General features: G+C 39.6%; 1 protein-coding gene across 1 annotated transcript; it reads left to right on the forward strand.

Moving 5' to 3' along the window:
- The first annotated feature begins 3,310 nt into the window (after nucleotides 1-3,310).
- Nucleotides 3,311-11,174, forward strand: rbm41 (RNA binding motif protein 41). Its single transcript, XM_026938335.3, has 7 exons — nucleotides 3,311-3,375; nucleotides 6,062-6,178; nucleotides 7,301-7,502; nucleotides 8,126-8,330; nucleotides 8,786-9,264; nucleotides 9,997-10,144; nucleotides 10,291-11,174. The coding sequence occupies exons 1-7, from the start codon at nucleotides 3,368-3,370 to the stop codon at nucleotides 10,458-10,460; spliced, it is 1,329 nt and encodes a 442-aa protein (XP_026794136.3). The 5' UTR covers nucleotides 3,311-3,367; the 3' UTR covers nucleotides 10,461-11,174.
- Nucleotides 11,175-11,423: the final 249 nt, after the last annotated feature.

An 11,423-nucleotide genomic window follows, 5' to 3' on the forward strand; every position in this document is an offset into this window, starting at 1 on the left:
TACGCCGCTGCGATTTGCCACTGATTACAATTTTATATAATAATAATAATAAGAAGAAGAATTCATGCTTTTTAACTACATTTAAAGATACCTTAAGTAAGATTTCTCAAAATTTCTCAAGATTAGTTCTCTAACATTTAAGAAGGTGGAGCTGAATAAGATTCAAATGATGTTTTTTATTCATTGAGCCCATGAACACAAAGCGGTGGTTCAACTAGAGATAGCGTTAGCATGACATCACTGTCATGACATCACTTTCAAGCGCACAATATAACTCTGTAAAAACACTCAAAGTCCGGCTCATAATGTTTTATGAGAATGGTCACGAGTGCATTTGCAGTCCCTGTCCTTTTTTCTTCGTAATGAGCCCTTATGAGCGTTAAACTGCATTATTAGCATGTTGGCAGGGGGCGGAGTGAAGCAGTGTGAGGGAGTGTCTGTAAAATGATTGACAGGAGGGTCATGTAAATGCAAACATGTTCCAGACCGTAATGCAATTTTCCAGTTTTCTCAGCCACGTAATACCACGTCCTGAGGTCACAGCTTAAACCATGGTTTGTTTTTTTTTCTCATGTTCTACATATTTTTCCAGTTTATTTGTATTATTAGTAAGAAAAAAATTTAACTCTTGCACCTTTAATGTTGTGGAATATCTGCGAGACAAGTCAATGTTATCATAAGCAGTCGTTCCCTCATCATCCTCTCTTTTTTCTCTTTCTTGATCAAAAGTGTCATGTTACCAAGAAAGGCCAAAGTATAAACCCTTCCGTCCTGAAGACTTTCCCATTTTCAGAAAACCTACTGACTGTTACAAAGTTCTGACACTGGAGACTCCTTCCATAAATTTTAATTAGATGACTCCTTACAGAAAGCTTCAACATATTAATGATTATTCTTTTTTTCTTGTTAAACATCAACACATTTTTGTATGTGGAGCGTCCACCACCCAAGTCCCTATGAAAGAGCGCACAGAAAGTCGTTACTATAGAAACGATAACGTATTATCATGAGTGCATTAATATAAACCTTGAAGCCAGCACTACTGTCAGATTAAAAAACTGTATAACACCTAACACCTGACCAATCAGATTAGAGAATTCAAGAGCACTGTGGTATAAGGATAAGCTTCTGTTATAAACATGTCATTTACATGCTACTGAATAGCCTGCACTTTATGGCCAAAAGTTTTTATAGCCGTGACCATCACACACACACACACACACAGTACTGTGCAAAAGTCTTAGGCACCCTATTTTTTTTAGTACAAACTTTGTTATAGATTTTTATTTTCTGACTTCTATATTATTGATTCAGTACAAAAATATTTTAGATTCCAAACATTAGTTTTCCAGCACAAAATGAAATGTTACAGAAAAATGTTTGTATGTCAGTAAAGAAAGCAGCAGATTCCATAAGAGACACTTTTCAGATAAAAACATCATGAAGGTTGCTGGGTTTCGCTGCAGAAATAAGAAGCGAGTCGACAGTCAAAGTCTCCAGAAGAACTGTGGCTGCTTCTGCAAGATGCTCAGTAACACTTCCAGCTCATTTCCTTATAAAACTGCAAAACAAAGTGTACCTGAGAATACTCACTTTTTTTTAAAGCGAAGGATCGTCACACCAGATATTGACTTTGTTTCATTTATTATGGTTTACTGCTCTTTATAGTACTTTTTTAATGTAGAAACATTTAATTTAATTATTTTTGAAGGCATCTTTGCTCTACTGCATTTCTTTGCATGCACCTAAGAACTGTATATGGTTCTTCCCCAAACTGTTGCCACAAAATTGGAAGCACACAATTGTATAGAATGTCTCTGTATGCTGTAGCATTACACTTTCCCTTCACTGGAACTAAGAGGCTCGAACCTGTTCCAGCATGACAATGCCCCTGTGCACAAAGCGAGCTCCATGAAGACATGGTGTGTGAAGGTTGGAGTGGAAGAACTCGAGTGTCCTGCACAGAGCCCTGACCTCAACCCCACTGAACACCTTTGGGATGAACTGGAACACCGACTGAACCCCAGACCTCCTCACCAACATCAGCGCCTGATCTCACTAATGCTCTTGTGGCTGAATGAACACAAATCCCCACAGCCACGCTCCAACATCTAGTGGAAAGCTTCCCAGAAGAGTGGAGGATATTATAACAGCGAACAGGGAATAAATCTGGAACCGGATGTTCAACAAGCACATATGAGTGTGATGGTCAGGGGGTGCACAAACTTTTTCAGCCATATAGTGTATATGTGAGCGTTTCCGTGACAATAAAATGATTTAAAAGTTATGAAGGAGTTATCAAAACTTTATGGCTCAATATATTAAAACCACACAAGTGTCAGATTGTTATATTTGCAGGTCATAAAGTTTTATACTCAGATTATTCTTCATTCTGCAATCAATCCTTGAGAAGAATGGATATTCACATATCAGTAAGAGTCTTTATGTAGAGTTCAGTGCAAACATTCGCATATGCACTGAAGAAAAATAAAGAAGACAATGAAATTGTATTCATCCAAGGCCTTTAGATGTCTCTTCATTATTAACTGAAATTGTCACTTATTATTATTATGTTAGGTTATTATGAATTATATCCATTCACAAGTTTGCATCTCCCTTCCTGAATGCTCTGTAACTCTGACAGATTTCATGCACAGCCTTCTTCAGAGCTTCGGTTGACCACAGAGGTCATGGCACTTTGGGTTTTCTGGTTTTTGGCTTCCGTTTTCAGATTGTTGTCCTGTTGCAAGATGCAGCCGCATTTCATTTTTAACATCCTGGAATTGTTTATAATAGTTTATTATGAACACAGTCTCTCACAGTCCTGCACGCCCTCGGATATGAACATGAAGTTCGTTCTTGACATTATTTCTTCCAGAATTTTTTTTTTTTTTTTTTTCCGAAAGAAAAGGGCGTACTTGTGGAAACAGTAATTGTCAGGAAATACTCTGTGTGTGTGTGTGTGTGTGTGTGTGTGTGTGTGTGGAGGGGGGGATGAGTGATAATGTAGGGAATGGACAAAAAGTGATCATTGTTGTCATCATCATCATCATCATCATCTTTATCATCATCATCGGACCCTTACACTTACAGATAGTCTACAACTGTAACTGACATAATGATCAATATGTTTATTGTTTGTGTGTGTGTGTGAGAGAGAGAGAGAGAGATAGAGAGAGAGATTAATTATTCAAGTTTAAACCAAAACTCGATTTCTTTTTTAAACTAAAATGAATCACAGCTAGGTGTATTCTCTTGGACGATCATGAAACGTTTCAAACCAGTTTTAACTACATATCCCAGGGTGCTTTGCGTCGAAAACAACACTTCCGCTGTAAACAGGAAGTGGAGGTTTTCTGCAGGAAGTATGAAGCGGTGAGTAGTAAACGTGTAAATAGTGTTTCATGTAGTAGCGCATGTTGACTTTTTATACAAGAATGAGTTCGCGTTTTAGTTCTCAGTTGCTTGTATAATGTCTTTAAGCTGTCTTTAAGGTGTGCACAGCGTTAGCTTTAACTAGCTAGGAGGCTTAATGCTACATTATTAGGAGGAAATTCTCATTGCATGTATTGGAGTAAGTGTAATTAATGTTGCCACTTCCGGTTGGGAATTTCAAACCGCTGCTCTATCTCTCTGTCCTGCTTTATTAAATTGTTGTACTGTTTTGTCTAATTTATTATTGTGAGCTTATCAGAAACTAGACCTACAGGCAGCACAGCCTCAGTTCTTCATGGCATGGATTCTACAAGATGTCTGTCTGCTCCATGTTGACGTGACTGCATCACATGTGTGTTGTGATTGTGGGATACATGTGGCCCGCATCAATACTCAGATAGACTGTGATGTTCGAACCATGCTCGGTGTTCAGTTGGTCTAAACGTGGCACGATGTGTGCCAAGAATACATTCCCCACACCGTTACGCCACCCCCACCAGCCTGAACTGGGTCCATGGATTCATGCTGTCGATGCCACGTTCATGCCTTATATTGCCTCATGCTTAGCTCAGAAACGCGTTATAATAAAAACATCTGCCTAAGAATATCATCTGGGTCATTACCTAACAATAAGAAATGAATACGAATATTATATCCTTAAATAATTACTATACATGTAAACAAAAAGTGTCATACAAATCACTAAATTGAAAGGCAGACAGTAATGCAGTAATGTGGTTAGGCCATAGCGCTCTCATTGCTGCGGCACGGGTTCGATTCCCGGCCAGGGAACCAGCAACAGTGCAACAGCGCGCTCTTAGTGCAAGTCCAGTGCAGGAAGGGTATCCGGCGTAAAAACTGTGCCAAAATCAAACACACGTACCAATGATCTATAGTGGTGACCCCTAACAGGAGCAGCTGAAAGAGGAACAACAACAACAACACTATGCCTCATTACAGTTTTAGTGTGAATTGTGTGGTTTGGGACACAGCCGTGATTTATATGTGATAAATATGTGAAACCTTTGCCTTAAGGCCTTCTTCTACAAGTAGTTTACAAGAGCAGTTTTCTAGCAGATAGAGCGAAATGACAAAACCGTACATCTCTATCGTTAGTTTTCATCTGATAATTCAGTTCCATGTTATGTTTATCTGTGGTTGATCATTCATGTCTTACAGTTGGCTTCTTTCAGTAAAATCAGATAATCCCCAAGTGGTATTATGGAGAGTAAATTAAAACATGCATCAGAAACAGCCTGGTGTTGTAGCACTAACATGAAATACTGTTACATGAAGTCAGCTGGGGTTTCTTTATAATATTAGGCATGAAGTATAGTTCCTTCAGAATCACAGTGATACACTGAAAACAGGAAACAGTAGAGTGTAACGTTAAACATCACAAAACCAAAGTCTATTGCACAGCAGTACTGATAGTGTAAACTCTACTCTTACTGAGAAACTGGTGTTTACCTCTAAAAATGAATTGTTATATAGCCATTAGCATTTGTACATACTGGTGTGTCTCTGCAAAAGAACTGGGTCATGACGCCTCTGGACATACGTCTACATGAACTGTTCCGGCTGTCAGTCAGTGGGTGTGTCAGCACCATGCAGATGAATAAGGCAGGTGTGTCCGTGTCCGCTCCCATTCGTGTATAATAATGCAGTTATTTTTGGAGGCTTTGGTAATTGTGAATCAAAGCTATAGTACGAACACAATTCTGTGAATCCTATTCAGGAGGTCCGCTGGTGATATCCTTAGCTAAAAATGGCCACAAAGTTATGAACACGTGGGAACGAGATAATTAAGTCGAGGAAAAGAGATAATTAAGTCAAAGGAAAGAGATAATTAAGTGCGGCTACGTATTAATAAGGTGTGATCATTGTGATGTGCCCCATATGTGATGTGAGCATATATACAAGGTTTTACGGAAACCTCCACCACATGCAGGGTTTGGTCTGTTTTAGTTCAAATGTAGACACTAGAGAAGTTTACATTCACAATTTCTTATTAATTACTGTATCATCTTTTCCCTAGAATAGATTGTTTATTTTTTTCTGAACTGAAACAGTCGATTTTTATGTAAATCTAATACAAAACAATTCTATAATTTATAAAAACTCGATAAAATACAGAATGTATTAATGGTAAAATCGCTAGACTCAATAAAGAGTACTACTTTTAAAAATGTCTTATATTTTAATATTAGGGCTGCACAATAATTCATAATTTAATATTTCATTTATTAGCTGTCTGGTTACAGAGTGATACAATAATTAATTGCTTATTTACTTGTGTACTTATTAATTTATAGTATAATTTAGCCTTTAAAGATAAAACACTCTGTTAATGAGTCTTAGGTTAATAAACATATAATGCATATTGTAAAAAAATAAAGTTTTCTTTTGATTTAATATTATTTTGCTTTGAATAACTTCGATAAGTAGTTATGATTTCTGTACTGAGCATCTTTTAGCATCTTTTCATCCATATTTCCAATCTGTTTTGAGATTTTCTGAAGATTTTTTTTTTTTTTTTTTACTTTTCATGGTATTGGAAATGAAATGAGAAACATTTCAGAATGTTACAGTAAAAGACCATTTTAAAAGAGTTTGAATTCTGCAGGGTCACTCGTCGGGTTTGTGATGAAGGCCCGGTCCCTGAGGAGCAGGAGACGGAGGGACAGAGGCAGCTGCACAACCTGCTGCTCCAACAGCTGGATACAGACGTCAACATCGACCGGTAACGCTCACGTTTCCACAACAACTCCAGTCCTGGACTGTTTTACATACTCTCAACACACGTGGCCCACCTCATTAAGGGTTTAATAATTAGCTGCGCAGTTGGACCAGGTGTCTCGGCTGTAGTAAGACACCTGGTAAAGGAAAACTCCACCCTGAACAACTTGCATGACAGTCTTTAGAATTCTCCAGTGAGATCCAGGATTTGCTTTGTAATTAAAATTCTGAGGTGACTTCCTTAGTTTAAACTTCTTTCATTGACATGTTGGTCTGTTTTCACTTTGTTTAACAGTTTCCTACATTACCCACAATGCCTTTCGACAGCCCACTGCCTGCACCAGAGGGAATTAGCCCTCGCTTCATTTCTACCTAAAGAGAGCGTTGCAGCAGCGCTTTAGTCCTTTACTCTGTCCAGCTGTTTTACCATCCCATCTGTACACTCAAAGCTTCAACTTTAATGCTTATACTCAGTCACCGTCATCACGCTTGTCATCTCGTACATCGCTAACTAGCCGAGCTGAATCTCTGCCATAACGGTGTTGTATAGCTGCATTGCATTCTGGGACTTTGAGTCCAGCGTTTGCACTAATGTCTCCACTACTTCAACGCTGCAGGAAATTGGTGGGAAAAGAAGCTCTTGCTCTTTTGTTTTCAGGAGCTAACAGAAAAACTTGATCGTTATCCGTTATGCTCGAGATCGTTGAATTTTTCCTCTTATTAAACTGGAACTGCGCTCACAAGAGCAATGTCCTCCTGTGACGTCAGCGCACCACTCAACGGCTACCTTCTCAAAGGAAGAATAAAAATACAGCACCAACCAACAAATTAGGACCACAACCACAAAACACGTCACAGATATTTCAATAGAAACATATTTAATGTGTTTCCGGGTGGAGTTTTTCCTTTAAGAACCCCTGGAGCCAGTCAGATTTTATTACGTCTAGAAATAGAAGTGTTTTAAAAAAACGTGGAGCCTTTTGTTCTTGTTATGGCTTTTCTCCTTGCGTACATGCTTGAAATGGCTGGCAAATAATAAATATTGCTTAAACATGTTACTTGTCACGATGACTCACAACTCTGATTGGACAAAAACCCACAAGCAATCCTTCTCTCGTCCTGACAGTTGTGTAGCGAAGAAGAAATGCTTTGCCCCGGCTGCGCTGTACAAGCCGTTCGGAGAACAGGCGGCAGGGGTGCGCAGTCTGGCCCAGTTCCAGGCACTGCAGGACGGAGAGAAGGAACTCGCCAGCCTGAGAGAGCTGGGCCTCACTGACGCTGAGATCGAGCTGTGGAGGAACAGAGATGTGCGAGACAGCGGCGGGAAGGTCAGAGTCAAACCTGAAGTACTAATGGAGTATGAGGTCCAAGTAGAAGAATAATTAATTACCCGCAAAATGGGGTCTGATCTTCATCCAAGTCCTGCTTTAGGGAAACAGCCATACAATGGGATGTTTTGATGTGGTTACAGCAGAGGGCGGTTACCACCGACGTGTTTTATTCATCTTATGCCACAGCAGTTTGCCAACGTGAACAATTTTTTACTCATTAAAAAATGACATATGATACTTTTCATCAGGTTATAATTACATTTAATGTAAAAAAAAAAAAAAAAAAAAAAATCCAGGGAAACGAGTTAATTCCTGTCGTTGCTTACGCTATGGCAGTTATGAACAGCCGTTCCCTTATCAGCCTCTTCGCTTGAAGTTAAGAAGATGAAATAATTGCAGCTTGGAATGTTAGTGAAGACCAGAGACTGGCAACACCTAGGTTAACAATGAGAAATTGTGTAGCTGCAAAGTGCAGTCAGGTTGTAGATATGATAAACCTAGTATTAGATATGACAGACATACCAGCCCAGTGTGTGTATACAAGAACTGTTGCGTGTGAGATATTTAAACAGGAAAGCTTATGCAGGAACCAATTAAAACCTTTTTTTTTTTTTTTTTAGAATCGTGGAGTGAGTGTAGCTCCTGAAGCGCGGGACGAGCGCCTGCAGGTCATTTGGGACAAGATGGCGGCGAGGGCGGAGTTATTGTCCCGTCCCCAGCGCTTCTCAGGCAGCCGAGCTCTCACACGGAGAGAGATGGAGATCGAGAAGGCTCTGTTCCACGGCAGCGACCGCTCCAGCTTCCTTACTGCTCTCTACCATCAAGGTAGAAAATAGAAAGAGGAAGTTTGTCTAGATAGAGATCCCTTTAACTGTAAAAAGTTAAAAAAAAACAAAAAAAACACAGATCTGACTGTTCACATACTGTATATCAAGATTATTATTTAAATGTATAATTTGATATTTTGGGCATTTATTGTAGCCATTTAGGTTATTTATTTATTTATTTTTTAAATGATTGAGGTTTGGACTAAACCCATACAGGCTAATATCTATAAGAACTCGATAATAAATATAATAATGTTTAAAACAGTGGCTTGAAATTAAAAATTACAGACCCCCTGTGCTATACTTCGACCGCATTTGGGTCTAGACAAACGATCATGGTGTTCTGATTTTTATTCCTTCTGTGCATTGTGATTTCTGATTTCTTAGGATTTAAGAGGTAATGATTAGAATGATTAATATGACTCATCTTTCACCCTGTGTCTTTCCTCATAGAGGGAGATTCACAGAATGGACAGCAGGGGGAGACCTTTTCAAACCCAATGGATTCATTATACAGAGACTTCCTCAAAGATGACCAGACAGACTCTGAGAGCGTCTCACACTCATCCCCGACAGATTCCGATCATAACCAAACACCACGTCCAGACCCGGACTCTAATCAGTCACATGCTGTCGACGACTGTAGCAGCCAATCATCGATAAGCAATGAATCCTCACTGCGCATCTGTACAACACAGTCTCAGAGTCAAGAATCATCATCATCATCATCATCTGTTCCACAGAAATTGACAGTTAACCAGCCCATCGGACGTGTGACCTCTTGTTGCGGTCAGGGCCAGAGCGGCCCACTGACCATCAGCGGTAAAGTAGAGGAGATTTCAGATGAGGAGATCAGGAACAATCGGGAGACGGAGGATGGCATAAGGGGAATTTCACGCTTTCAGAACTATCAGCGTGGAGAGCCATCAAATGTAGGTTTTCTGTATAGCGGCATTAAACAGATTATTTAAAGATTACCAGATTTTCAGTTATATTTCTATTTATATATCCATATTGTTATTAATGGAAACTAATAAAATTACTGAACACAAATTGCATTTCTGGCACTGAACATATATTGAGATTTATAATGTTTTATAAAGTGTTACAGCCCTGAAATAATCACATATTACTCAAAGGTACCCTGGAATAGAGTGATAATGTATATAAAAAAAGAATATACTGTATATATAAAAATAGCACATTGCAATTATATTTCTACACATTGCAGTTACAAAATCCTGTGCAATCACTCAGTCAGTCTTCGCCTGTTTAACCAAAATGAATCTTTTCTGTGGATCGAATTTTATCAGTACATCTACTGGAACCTCTCAGAGGATAAACTGCTCACTGAACATAAGAAAATATTTGTTTAGAGCTCATTTGCATACTGCAGGCTTCTGTGACATGGAGTAGTTTTCAGTTAGTAGTTTCTTGACCCAGAAATACTCATGAAGGCATAGTAAAGAGGATGGGGTCGGTTAGGAGAAGACGACGTTTTGTGAACGCTTTCATTGCAGTTGCAAGTCACATGCAGACAAACGCTCTTAAAAAGAAAAGAAAAAGACTATTCTAATTATTGGTTGGTGAGAACGCACATGTGCACGTATACTATAACAAGTCGTGTGACTGCTACGTGTTAATTCCGTGTGTTTTCTGCGTAGGTGCTGTGTGTGAAGAACATGAGTCCTTGGGCTTCTCTGGCCCAGCTGGTGGCTCTTTTCTCCCGGTTTCAGAAGGACGACACAGATCCAATTGTGTATCGCCTCCTGACAGGCAGGCTGAAGGGCCAAGCCTTCATCACTTTCTCTGGTAGGAAAAGCCATACATCACTGTACAGAAACATTACTGCACGTGTAATAGTTTTACTTTTTCATAACCTCAGCAGTTTTTGTACACGTTTGACTATTAGCTTGGATGATTCATTAACTAATGAGTTTTGATCTATTGTTTTACAGATATAGAGACTGCACAAGCAGCGTTGGACACTGTGAATGGGTACCGGCTGCAGGACAAGCCTCTAGTCATTGAGTTTGCCCGAGAGAGGAGACACGCAAAAACTGAGGACTCTTCAGAAATTCACAGCACAACTACAGCGCAAAAGGATCCGAAAAACTGCTTCTCATAGGAATAAAACAGGACAAGGTGTGCTGTTCCATCCATTTTCCATACTGCTTATCCTACACGGGGTCACGGGAGCCTGGAGCCTATCCCAGGGGTCTCGGGGCACAAAGCAGGGGACAACCTGGACGGGGAGCTAACCCATCGCAGGGCACAATCATACACACACACACACACACACGCACACACTACAGACAATGTAGAGAGGCCAGTTAGCCTACAACATATGTTTTTGGACTGGGGAGTTTGTCCTTTTAAAGTCACATTTCATGTTGTGGAACTTCCACAAAACAACTTAATTCCCTTTTATCTCTTACACTGTAACAGCTATAAACAGTCGTTCCCTCACCAGCCTCTCTTTTACTTCTGTCTCTTGAAGTTAATTGAACAAATTGGATAAACGCAGGGTCATGTTACTGAGCTTAACGTTACAGCTTTACCTCTGACTGTTACTTACACTGGAGACTCCTTCCAAAACTGCTCAATAAACGTATTCTCACAGAACATCCAAAATGTTCACCACATCAACAGTGACACGTTCATCTGGAGTATTTGCTGTACAAGTCCCTGTGAATGAGTTAATATAAAACTGTGATTTGTCTAGTGAGAGAGCCGTGCTTGAAAAAGAAAAAGAATCAACACCTTCTGATCAATCAGAATCGATATTTCAGTAGCGCCGTGGTATAAATGTGTAAATAAAACACTACATGTAATGTGTAAATCACAGGTTTTCTTGTCATGAATGCTCTTACGAGAACTTCCTGATGCAGTGCAGAAGTTTTCCATTTCATCAGGAGGTGCTATTCTGGGTTTTACCAGCAGAGGTCCCCATAACATCACTGTAGACTTGTACAGGAACGGGAACCAAGAATCTGAGGTTCATGTGTGGTACTGTAGCAATGCTTTGGCCATGTGTACACCATTACACTGATTCAGAAAGCTATTACATCAATCCTGACTACAGCTTCTC

The sequence above is a fragment of the Pangasianodon hypophthalmus genome, chromosome 15 (assembly GCF_027358585.1).
Source record: "Pangasianodon hypophthalmus isolate fPanHyp1 chromosome 15, fPanHyp1.pri, whole genome shotgun sequence".
NCBI classification, from domain to species: Eukaryota; Metazoa; Chordata; class Actinopteri; order Siluriformes; family Pangasiidae; genus Pangasianodon; species Pangasianodon hypophthalmus.